Here is a 13,258-nt window from a genome sequence, read left to right on the forward strand (position 1 = left end):
ACACCTTGACTTCAATCTCTCTCTCTCTCTCTCACTGTCGTACACACACATGACACATATGCACGTTCACATAGAAATCAATAAAGTTCACTCAGTTCTTTAGCCTCATTAATTTTTCACTTTCATCGTTCTGTACTCATCACTAGATTTACTTTGAGCTCTCATTCTCTCTCTCTCTCTCTCTCTCTCTCTCTCTCTCTCTCTCTCTCTCTCTCTCTCTCTCTCTCTCTCTCTCTCTCTCTCTCTCTCTCTCTCACACACACACATACACACACAAATCAGTAGAGAGCACCCAGTTCTTTAGCCTCAATATGTTTTCATTTTTCATCTTCCTATACTTAACAGTGATACACACACACACATACACACATATGATTCAATTAAATGTTAATTTCCTGGCAATTGCCAACATGAGACATACGTTAACTTAATATTTACGATTAACAAATAAAACACAACACACATAACAATAACGTTCACTCAATACTTTAACCTAATCTTTCTGTACCTATCACTATGTTCAATTGGAGCAGTCTCTCTCTCTCTCTCTCTCTCTCTCTCTCTCTCTCTCTCTCTCTCTCTCTCTCTCTCTCTCTCTCTCTCTCTCTCTCTCTCTCTCTCTCTCTCTCTTTCTCATATTTTTCTCTTTCTCTCCCGCTGTGTGTGTGTGTCTCTCTCTCTCTCTCTCTCTCACACACACACACACACACAAACACACTCTATCTGTCCTTCTGTCAGACAAGCCTAAATCTATAAAGTGGATCATATCCTTTTCACATCAGCCATCAATCTCTCTTTTCATCTCCAAGTACACACCTTATCACCACCATCATCATCATCACTGCCACTACTACTACTACTACTACAACCACCATCGCCACACCATCATTTCATGAAGGACTACCACTACTACTACTACAACCACCTCCACCACATCATCATCATTACCACCACCACCACCACGACATCAAAACACTATCACCATTAAAACAACAATCACTACCACATCCTTACCACCACTACTACAACCTCCTCCAATACAACAATATCACCACCACCACTTCTGCAACCACCACAACCACATACATTATCATTATCATTACTGCCACCAGTACAACATCCACCATCATATCATTATTACCACCACCCCTACCATTCATTTTTATATTTTATACGTCATAATGAAATTGGTTTTGGAACTTTACTTGATTTGAGACCAGGGGTATTGGGATGATTATAGATCTCAATAGATTATATTTAGTTTGCAGAAATTCCTGTTTAAGCATTGAAATTATTCGGAATTGTTTCTGACATTTACGTGAGCCAAATTTTAAGTTGGCGTCTTTGGTCAACTTGAAACAATGGGAGGTGGGCATTAGTGAATCTGTGAATAAGGGAGATGTGGCGACTACCACTACTACTACAACCATCACCACATCATCCCTACCACAACTACTACAACCACCACCACATCATCATACCTACGACTACCATTACTACAACCACCATGTTATAATTACACTTTCAGTTTTTTAAATTCCTCCGAGTGGTGTCAGAAATTGCTGCGAGACACATTTTGGATTGCATCACAATATATTTTAATGAAATTTAAATTTATAGGTTATTTTTGCATGGATGCTTCTTGATCTTAGCGCTTAAAAATTTCCTCCTTTTTAGTGAGCAGTCATTCTCACCCCTGAAATTACTATTATCATCACTGATTATTATAAACTGATGAGTGGCAATACTTTGGGAAAACACACTTTTCCCACGGACTCTCAATAAGTGGACAAAAGGATGAAAAGCATGACAAAAGAGTAGACGTCTCACAATCCTTTCACAACCCCCAATGAAATGGCTTTTCAATTCCATATATACTTGCATGGAATGTTGAATATTGTAATTTGAAAGAATAATTTAGCATCATTGAAAATATGTATGGCATGACATTTTAAAAAAATGACTATGCAGCTTAATTTTTTCTAACACTATTTTTCTGTCAAACTAAAAAGAAAATACCCTTTTATTCTTAGGTACTTCTGATGACTCTGATGATGATGTTGTGTGTAGGAGAAAGGTGAAGAAAAGAGTACGTTTGTATTTTTGATAACTTTTAAATCCTTGTTGAACATTATTGTTTGAATCTGTTACTGTTACTTTTATTCTGTATTATAAATATGGCCTTTTATTTTTATCAAAATCTACCAATTGAAGAGGTTGCTCTATTGCAAATAGATCCTATGTAATCTACTGCCTCAATACAGTATCACATTTGGGTTTGCAAAAGAATGCTGAGAATTCAATTTAAAGTCTAAATTATACAATTAGTTTTTAATTTTATAAATAAACATTGAATGTTTTTTTTAGTAAAACAATATCCAGATATCGTAATTCTAATCATCTTGACTGTGAATTCAATGTGTCATTCTGACAATAAGTAATCAGAAGTGATATATTTATCCCTTTAATATTTTCCCATTCCTTTTCTTTTAGGCTATTTTAGATGACAACAGTGATGATGATGGAGATGATTGCAATGATGTAGATGAAGAACTAAAGGAAAAGGGCCCAAGCCTTCATCTCTCTGGTGAAAATAAGGAAAATGTACCAGCTCCATCTGAAAGTAATGACAAAGAAAGTGGTGAAGATGATGATGATGATGATGATGATGATGATGATGATGATGACCTTAAACTCAATTTGGAAATGGAAAATGAAAATGAAGTTCCTGTGGAGAAAGGCATCGAAGATGACAATGAAATAGATGATGGATCAGTCGAACCATCATCCTTGAGGATAGAATTTAAGGACAGAGATATCTTTGATGCAGAAAGTGATGACGAACAAAGACCAGGTTTGCTTTCAAGTTTAATATTATTAGTTTTTAATTTTTTATATTAATATGAGAGATTTCTCTATGTATTTATTGAAGAAAGAAAATGTATTGTGATACTGAAAAGAGTTGTGTCTAATAATACTCCATCAAATGCCAGATTTCCTATATTGAATTTTTGTACAAGAGTTCATGCTTTAAAATCAGATTTTAATCTTCAATGCATTGTTTTAGAGTGGTGATAAATGAAATTTGATCTTTCAGTTTCAATGGCCTTCCAGTTAGACAGAGAACAGCTGGAAAAGATTTTTATTGAGCATGTATATCCAAACAGAAATGGTCTTGTAAATTAATTATGTACTTCAACTCAATAAAATTTAAGAAACTTCTGTTCCACATATGTGTCCAGTATTTTGGTAGAGTCTTTGAAAATAAAGTTTTGCCAAAGATCTGTAGTTTTGAAGGAAATAAGTTTGCTGATTGATATGGATTTAATTCTTTTTTTAATGTTAGCTCTAACAGATGATGAAGGCTCAGACAGGAACTCATCACAGGATAATGATGGTAATGGCGATGAGGGTTTTGATGAAAGTCAAATTGACCCTGCACTTCTTGCAAAATTGAAGAAATTGAAGGTGGGTCCTTTTCAATTTCTTAATATGAGTTATATATACATTTAATCCTTTAACATGATATATTCATGGAATATTGGAGCAGTGCAGCTAATGGCTGGTTTAGATTTAGAGGCCTAGGGCTTTAATCCTCAAACTTTAAATACAAATATTTTTCTATTTTTTAGGGAGCTTCAAAAACTCCAAAGCAGAAAGAAAAGTTAAATAGAAAAGCAAAGCCAACAGCTGAACAGATGACAGAACTGTACAGTGAATCCCAGCGAATGCTAAGAGGTAAGTAAAGTCATCAAATTGAGTATAATATATTTTGATGCGTCTCTTAAGGGACTTATGGGTAATTTAAAAAAACAACTCTTAATTACCTATATTGGGCAGTTTTAATCATTCTCCTATGTCATTATAGGAAAAAGAACAGCATTTTGGTGGGGAAAAATACATTAAAAAGTATAACAATCCGGTGACAAATTTTCCGCCAAAACTAATGAAGGAATAACCTCAATCAGGACTGCCAAGTATCCCGCATGATCTAGTTCAAAACATTCAAACACTGTTGTATTTTTATTGCATGTTGATTAAATATTTTTAATGACAGTTTGAATAATTATTTATCTAGATTCCAGAGTCAATCTACCTTATTATGAGCCTGAAGCGAAATCCTTGGATGACTTTTTGGCCCGAGCTTCCAAGAAAAGACAAGAATATTCCACCTTGAATAAACCCAGAGATTTTCAGTATGTAACAATAAAATCATGCTTTTGGCAATTGTAAAAATTCATGAATTATTTAAGTAGCAGTTAATTTTATTTTCAAATCTTGGAATGCCTGTTCCAATGTTGTTTTTTACTATATAAATGTGTGATTTATTGCAAATGACATAAGAGGATGATATTCCTTTAAAATGTAAGTGTAATTTCAAATCTGTAATAACTTGCTCGTTCAAAACACAATTACAAACATCATACATAAAATGATGAAATGAAAATCAAGTTTTCCATTTTTCTGACTCACTAAAAATGTCTTAAATAATGACCAAACTGTAGCAACCATTTTACTTATTCATAAAGTTGAAAACATTATTTTCAGAGGAATCTAGAAGTCTTAAGAACATGATTTCATGATTTTCATTATTATTTTTCAGAAAAGCTTTGATAATTCAAGAGAAGCTCGCTGTAGCTCCTCCAAAACAGTATCCTGGTGAAAAAGTGAAGGGTTCAAAGCTTTCATTGAAAAATAAAGATGCCAGCTCTGATATCCAACAAGAATTCACTGTTCCTGTTGTAAATTCTCTTGATTCTGGAGTCGAGTCTCAGGATTTAGGCCTGTCCCAGGCTAGCACCGTTATACTATCTGAAAGTATTTCTACAACTGGCTGTGCCAGTGTTCCTCTCTTTGATGGAAGTAATGACGATGAGGAATTACCCGACATTAATTCCATTCCACAAACTGATTCGTCCACACATTTATCTAATAAAGTAGGCCCAATCCCACAAGATAATTTTTCAAGACTTTCTCCAACGAAAAATGATTCACATGTAGTTGAAGTGGTAAATAGAGAGGAGGAGAATTGCATTGGAGAGAATACAGAGATTGTTAATTTACAAAAAGATCCCTCTCGTGATCTCTTTAACTCTCAAACAACAGAAGAACAAATAGAGGAAGAGTTGTACCAGAAAGTTATAAAAGATGTTGAAGATTATGATTTGTGTATTGAGAGAGAAAATGTTGGTGAAGATTGTAATGACACTTCAAAAGGTGAGAGGGAAAATTCCTTGCCATTTTCTGTGTCATATTCAAAAACAGAAGTACACGAAAATTCTGAGAGTTGTGAAATAATTGATGATAATGAACAACATATTCAAAGACAAGAGAAACAAATTTTCGGTGAAAGTGTTGATTCAACAAAGTCTCTGGATGCTGCAGAAAAAGTAGATAATGAAGTTAGCTCACTGAATTGTCAAGAGGTTAAGGATCAACTTGATGATAAATGTGATACATCAAATATAAAATATAATAAGCTTAGTCTTCGAGAAAAACTTGAGCAACAAGGTTTTATGGTGCCAGAATTACCCAAGTTGAGCGGGTCTCCAGATTCTGTAATAAATTTGGATAATGAGGAGCATACAAAAACTCCAACAAACACAGGTGTGATGAAATTGATGGACAGACTCATTCAACACAAAACTAAAAAGAAACCACATGCTTCCTATGATGTAAATTTGAGGTGAGTTTTTATTCGATGTTTTTCTGGCCGGGGTCATTGACCTATCAGACTTTCAATAAGGGTGGGAGGTTATGCTGTGTTTTCTATCCCCTATATCTGTTCTGTGAGTTGTTTTCTGTCCTTGTCTTGTAATGGGATTACTTAAGTTTTGTCGTAGCCCTGGCCGGAGTCCTTGGCTGGGAAAGAAACAGTCAAATGTATAGTTATAGTTTTGGGAGATAATATTTATTTCCTTGTAAATCATCTCTGTTATTTACTGTTACATTTTTTGTTTTAGATATATAGTGGATTGTAAACATTGGAGTGGGGACCTATGCTTTTGTTTGGAAAGACTTTAAGGTGATCTTAAACTAAATACATTGATAGTGTGCTCTTGGAATCTACATCTGTTCCCCTTTGAACCCTTTCAATTTGTCTTACTTTTTCTTGAGAGTTTTCAATTGTAAATCTAATTTTTTGACTCCATTTTCTTATTTTACAGGTGATGAATGACCTAAATGTGTCACAAGCGCCGTAAAAAGCATTAAAAACAATATTTGATGTTTTTAGCTCTCTCTCTCTCTCTCTCTCTCTCTCTCTCTCTCTCTCTCTCTCTCTCTCTCTCTCTCTCTCTCTCTCTCTCTCTCTCTCTCTCTCTCTCTCTCTCTCTCTCTCTCTCTCTCTCTCTCTCTCTCTCTCTCTATTTTTTAAATTTTACTTTCTCCTTCTTTCCAGTGGTGGGTGGCATTCTTCACAAGAAAGGGGAATGTTAACCCCCATGGAACATGACCTCAACCTTGCTATATCTTTTATCCCATTATAAGTTCATTTGTTCTCTCCATACAGCTTTGTGGTCTTGTTCTAGAATAAGACCATTTGGTTTCACCTTGGCCCTGTGCGGAGTCTTTGGTTGAGAGGGAAAGTCAAATAGATTTATTTCCTTTGAATTATCTTTCCAGTATATAATATGTTATTTTTAGTTTCTGTTATGTAATTTGTATCTGATCATTTGAGTGATTCCCTTTTGGCAGGGATCCTGTGGCAGAGCAGGTCTTGACTTTTGGGTGGTCTCAAACTAGCTACAGTGATATATTGCTCTTTGGTCTACTTCTGGTCTCTGTTAAACGTCCCTTTTTTTTTTTTTTTTTTTTTTCCGTAAGTGCTGCTGGATTTAAATCTTGGCAGTAGCAGGTCTTCACTTTTGGATGGTCTCAGACTAGCGACAGTGATGTTTTGCTCTTTGGTCTACTTCTGGTCTCTGTTAAACATCCCTTTGTCATTTTTTTTTTTTTTTTTCGTAAGTGCTGCTTGATTTAAATCTTTTGACTTTTTTCGCCTTTCTTTGTACTGTCTCAGAAACGATCTAAAAGTGTTATAACCTCTGTAAAACCGGTAAAGACAAATCTCTCTATTTTATTTCTAATAATATAACTTCATTATCATATCCACATGTTTATGAGTAATTTGATTCTAGTTTATTTTAAATACGATTTATGTTGGTTATGGTTAATAGAAATTCTAAATTGCAATTACGATTTGTATCCTGTATTGACAAACTGCCAAAAAATAACCTTTGAATCTCCAAATCTATGTAACTCCACCCTATCTTCCATATACTACATATAATGTATACTACACCAGCCAGATGAATGAAAAGTGGTTTCAGTTTGGTTGTTTTTTTTTTGTTTTTCTTTCTCCTCCCCTTTATCCTACCAGCAATGATTGGGTAGCTGGGTCTGTTAAATCTGGTAGAATTGATTAGGGATAAATGACTAATTTAATCTCAAAAGTATAGCTAGTCACTGTTTGATACTACAGATTAATAATCTTTTTTCAAACAGATTTTATGTGTACAGATTGTTAGGACAATTTGTACTATTTCTTTTCTTTTTTTTCTCTCTTTCATATTTGTGACAAAGCCAGTTGGTTTATTGTCATAGCTATGCACACAAGGTTTTGTATTTCACATGATTGAGATCAAATATACTTCACTTTTGGTGACTTGAATACTTCATTCATTTACGAAGATTTAGATTGTCTTTTCTGTCTAAAACTAAAATATGAAACTTGGATAAATTGCTCATCATATATTATGACGACTTGTCACTTTGATATTAGTTGATGTCATTTGGAAAAAGTTTTTTTTTTTTCTTCTGTTTTTTTTTTTTTTGTAATTGCCATTTAACATGTAAAAAACATTCTTCTTAATCCACAGTATCATTGAGAAGGAAGGTGGTGAAGGAGAACAGAAAGAACTTAAATTGAAATCATTGACCTATCACGTAGAAGAAGAGAAAGAGGAATTACCCAGTACAGCTCCTGGTAAGATTGCTAATAATACTTGGATAAAATGTAATAGAATTTTGGTAGGGGAGTGGGGATCCATTTTTCTCTTCAGTTGAAGTGCAATTTTATTTCTTTTAATTTTTGCTATATTTGCAAATTTACTGCAAGGGTTAAGAAGTTAAAATGTATCATTCTTTCTATCTTACCAATTAAAGTAGTATTCGTAGTGGTCGTTTAATCTCATGGAGCCATAGAGTTAATCCTTATTTCAAAACGCTTTCCATTAGATCTAACACCTCGCAAATCACAGCTGAGACGACAGAGAAATGAGTTAAATCTTTACTGAACCTGGATTTATTTGTGATTCATTTCCTTGTGAGTTGAGTGATGTATCTATTTACTTATAGGGAACCCCACAAATTTGAATCCTATCGTTTTGCCTTGTTCTCTAAAGGATTACAAACAATTTTTACTCCACTTAATGCAATAAAAACTGGAATAAGCTTTGTGGGTCTCTTCATGGGTATGCTGAAGGACACATACTATTTTGTTGCTGCTCAGCAATGATGTAAAGAATAAAATTCATATACAAAAACAAGGCTAAATAAACAGACTTTTGATCTTCATCAAGAGATGAAAAGACTTACCCATAGTACAGTTAAAACATGAATTCTATTTCCAAAAAGGATTTATTGATGAAAGGGGGGGGGGGAGGATTTTTATATTACAATTGATAGACTTATGCATCTTTTTAAAAGATTTTAGATGTAAAATTAAGCTTTACAGAGGAAGCTGCATGGCATCAACTTCTGCTTAAAGTTAACGCCTCTTATTGGTCCCAAATTTTCTGTTCTTTTTATGTGTTCCGTTGATAATATATAAAGTCTTCCTTGCTTAAAGTCAACCAATCTTTTTGGGCTGGCAGTTTTGGCTTTATCAGGATTCCATTGTACTTTTGGGGGAAAAAATTAACTTACAATAATAATGAACTTGCAGTTAATTGCCTGAAAACTTTAAAAATAAAAACAAAAGAACTTGGTCAGACAGTGGTGCAAAAATCTTCAAACAAGTTTTATTTGTTCGAGATTTGTAATAAATTAAGCTGATGTTTGCATGTCAAGATATTTTTCTGTGATCCACACTTTTGTACAAACTTTTTTGTTTGTTTTGTTTTTCAGGTGCTAAATTGACTCTTTTAAAAGAAAAGCTTGGAGTAGGTATGAAGATAAAGAGAGAGGAGGCCAGATTAAGACGGCAGGAAATGTTTAATATAGAAAACGAAGAAGGCTTTGAAGGAGGGTCCAAGAGTGAAGAAGAGCAGGAAGAGGCAGAGATGACAGATGATGAATCAAGTAGTGATGAAGAGGAGGAAGAAGAAGATGGTTTGTTTGGCATGATGGATGGATCAGATGACGGAGAAGATGTGAGTTTCTCTTAAATTTTATGGAAAAATTATGTCTGGGTGGTGCCCACACATGCTGTCTCTTCTGTTCTCCTTAAATCTGTTGGGGTTTTTTTCTTTATCTCTTTTTGTACTTATCTTGGAGTTAGGTGGTTTGTTCTTGTCCATTTCCTGGCTTCTCCAAAAAGGAGTGAATTTTCTTTACATGGGTTAACAAATACGTAATAATGCTGTGGAAAGGAAGATTGTTAAATGTATGATTTTTTCAACTATGGAGACTAGTTTGTATCAAATTCCATACTCAGTATCAATTATTTGATCATTTCCCCCCCCCCCCCCCCCCGCCCCCCCCCCTGGTACTGATTCTGTGATAGTATTTCTAGTTGTTTCAAACCAGGTACAAGTGTACATTGGTGTCAACTTATTTCCTGGTCTTTCTGTAAACTTTACTCCTATCCATTTCTTCTAAAGCACTGGAATGAACCAAAATCGTTGCTGGCAAACTTTCTTTTTTGGGCAATAATTTAACTTGCCTCATTTTTAGAACCTCCACATTTTGCTGTGGTGGCCAGTCACCTATGATTTATGGACAATGCGTATCTATTGCTTTTAAATTTATGTCCTAAAAGTCAAATAATCTGATTTTATTTATAGACTTTATAAACAACCTTTTTGAGTTGCCTCTGCACTATTAAAATTATCAAGATTTTTTTCAAGTTATTTTTTATATATCTATATCTATTGTAATTTGTTGTTAAATCAGAATGGTTTGGTTGGTTTCGTAAGGACTTGCTGAATTGGAAAAATATAAATTTGATAAAACCCAGACTTCATCTTAATGCTAGATGCATGACTGGATGTTAGCTTGTTTGACATCAATTAACAAAATCCTTTCGTTTTTCTTCAAATAGTATAATCCATTATTGGACACTGAAGCCAAGGATGATGATGAGGAGGATGAAGAGGAAGATATATTTGGTATGGAGGAAGACTCAAATGATGTAAAGCTTCGATTTGAAGTATCAGATGAAGATGAAGATGACAGTTTCAAAGACGAAAAGGATAATGGTGATGATGATCATGAAAATGATGCGACTCAAAAGTTAAAAGAGGAGGATGAAATTACGCCTGTTAAAGGAAAAAAGAAATCTTACCATCGCATTTTGAGTGATGATGAAGAGGACAGTAAATCTCATCATGAGGCATCAATCCAGGGCAGATACTTTAATGGTAAGTAGATTGGAGTGACAAAAACGTAATAGATGCCATAAACTTCACTTTTGATATTGTTGCATTTGAGGACAGTCCACCTGGCTACATGCAAGACTTTAGAGTGATGGCCTATATATATATAAAACTGAATTATATTTATTATGAAAATATATTTTAGAAATCAATTATTTTTCAATTGCTTTTACCATTATAATGATATTTATATGTTGACAGTCATAATATATGAATGCTTTTCTCATAATCAAATTATCAGCACAAAATTCATCTTCATGAGGTCACTTTCAGGGCTATATGAAGCAATGAAATGGATTCATGAGATGTGATGCTAAATTGTCATATAACTTCTACAAATCCTTTTTTCCCAGATAATGAAAGTTTGCCAGATATTGAACTTACACCATTAACAAAACATTTTCAAGACACACAGGTGAGTTTTGTTTATGCTTTTCAAATTCCGGGTTGGGATCCTTTGACCTCCCATGGTTTGCGGTGAGATCACTCTTGTTGTCATCTCTCCCCTTGATTCCATTTTCCTTTCCAGGTTGCTTTCTGTCCTTGAATTTAAATAAGATAACTTGGTTTTGTCCTGGCCCTGACCAGAGTTCTTAACTGAGAGGGAAGCAGTCAAATGTATACTACAGGGCTGAGAATCTTCCGCCTAAAGGCGGATTTCTGCATAAATGGTAGTTTGTCTCCGCCCATCCCCATCACAATTCCTCCTTTTTCAAATTTTTTTGGGATAAATAAACAGTGATGATAATTTTCCGCTGAATTTGCCATGTTAAACATTTTCCTCAAAACCACAAAATCAGCATTATGTCTTTTGTCATATTTTGACACTTGTGCTCAGTCTCGTGAAATTTGGTGACAGTCCCGTTTTTATGACGTCGGGCCAGACAGACTGGCACCAGATGTCACAATTGACACAGAAGACCAGTGGTGTTCTTTGATTAGTTAGTTGATAGGGGAAGGGGAGGGACAAATGGGTCGGGATTTTTTTCTCTGTTGTAGAGGTACCTATTGCCTTTTTAATTCTCTCTCTCTCTCTCTCTCTCTCTCTCTCTCTCTCTCTCTTTCTCTCTCTCTCTTCTCTCTCTCTCTCTCTCTCTCTCCTCTCTCTCTCTCTCTCCTCTCTCTCTCTCTCTCTCTCTCTCTCTCTCCTCTCAACCGTCCATTAAATCACTGGGTTATACAGAGATAATATATTAGAATAAAGCAATGGTGATTGGCTTAGTCTACTCTTCTTTCTTTTTACCTTTGGACTAAATTCTAATCATCAGTATCACAGGGAGAGCACTAGATCTCCTGATCTTTACGGACCAAGTCAATTTGAAGAAAGCAGCAACTCGACACGGCCAGGGGACAATTTGAATGATTCTGGTAGCAATTATAACCCCCACTCCCAGATGTTGGATGCTGATGGGTAGGTTTTCATTGCAACTAGCAGTGTGTTTTATTATATGTATATCCATCATTCATTAATCAAATAATTTAATTTTGTTAAAAAATTTTGGGGGGGTAATTATTCCTTGGAATTGTTGCAACATTGGCATTTATGTTAAAAAAATTTTAATGCATCTTTAAACTTGCAATTAATGTTACTTTATTAAATCATATATTAATGTTCAATATTCTGATGATGTCATGTTTGATTTGACAATTAGAATTAAGTATTTCTCTATTTTATGAAAGGTATCTAAAAATGACCCCATCACAGAGGCCACCAAAGTCAAGAATATCTCTGTTAGTCGATGCGCATGAAACTGAGGACAATGCTATAATGGATGGCTTTGGTAGGTATTAAAAAATTTTTTTTTTTTAATCCAATTTTCCGTAGGAAGATATAAGGTTGTTCTTTGAAGTATTACCCTGAAATTGATCTCAGACTTTTTTTATTGACTATGTGATGAGGCAATTATTGCACAGTATATGCTCGCTTATATTAGCTCCTACCTTTGACCTCATTTACTTCATAAAATTTTTACATTCATTTCACATGAATGAAAAAAATGCTTTGAATTTTATTGTGTACCTTTAAGATTAGTGTCATGGATTTTTATTATTTTTTTTGTTGAAACTTTACAAATGAACACTAAAATGAAAAAAAAAAAAAAAAAGACAAACAACAAAGAACAGCTGAACTAAGTTAAATGTGAAAACTTCAAATGGCAAATGATTTATGAATTACATGAATGCTAGTTACGTAGATATTGACTGTAAATATTTTATTGCAGATTCATCATGTAAAATGACTGCAGGGAAGATTTTCGGAGGTATGAGTGGTCGCATTGATTCTCAAGCTGATAACATGTCAGAACTTTTGGGGCTCTGTTCTGGGACGTTCCAGTAAGTGTGTTCATTTGGAAGAATATAGCCTATTGATGAATGTCATTGTATCTGACCTGTGGATTTTAATATCAATCTTGACCTTAACCTAGTCATGGTTATGCGCTATACAAATGCTATATATATTATATTATTATTATTTTTATTATTATTATTATTATTATTATTATTATTATTATTATTATTATTTATTGCTTTTTAAGTTTTGCAGAAAATGTCCCTCAAATCTCCCTATATTTTTTTCAGAAATTATGTTTTTATAAAAGATTCATAATTTTAAAAAAGCCAGTTGTCGATATTTTCATTCAACTAATCAGACTCAAGGA

General features: G+C 34.1%; 1 protein-coding gene across 1 annotated transcript in view; it reads left to right on the top strand.

The window, feature by feature from the left end:
* LOC144960415 (uncharacterized) overlaps positions 1-13,258 on the top strand; it is a 33,253-nt gene that overhangs the window by 5,714 nt on the left and 14,281 nt on the right. The window contains exons 3-15 of the mRNA XM_078893499.1: positions 2,034-2,089; positions 2,494-2,854; positions 3,347-3,468; positions 3,633-3,738; positions 4,079-4,196; positions 4,604-5,686; positions 7,881-7,987; positions 9,130-9,374; positions 10,265-10,583; positions 10,952-11,013; positions 11,867-12,009; positions 12,279-12,379; positions 12,821-12,932. Coding sequence (XP_078749625.1) covers positions 2,034-2,089; positions 2,494-2,854; positions 3,347-3,468; positions 3,633-3,738; positions 4,079-4,196; positions 4,604-5,686; positions 7,881-7,987; positions 9,130-9,374; positions 10,265-10,583; positions 10,952-11,013; positions 11,867-12,009; positions 12,279-12,379; positions 12,821-12,932 — 2,935 coding nt within the window. The remainder of the gene's footprint in view (positions 1-2,033; positions 2,090-2,493; positions 2,855-3,346; positions 3,469-3,632; positions 3,739-4,078; positions 4,197-4,603; positions 5,687-7,880; positions 7,988-9,129; positions 9,375-10,264; positions 10,584-10,951; positions 11,014-11,866; positions 12,010-12,278; positions 12,380-12,820; positions 12,933-13,258) is intronic.

The sequence above is a fragment of the Berghia stephanieae genome, chromosome 1 (assembly GCF_034508935.2).
Source record: "Berghia stephanieae isolate SIO BIC M18660-M18661 chromosome 1, UCSD_Bste_1.3, whole genome shotgun sequence".
Taxonomy (NCBI): Eukaryota; Metazoa; Mollusca; class Gastropoda; order Nudibranchia; family Aeolidiidae; genus Berghia; species Berghia stephanieae.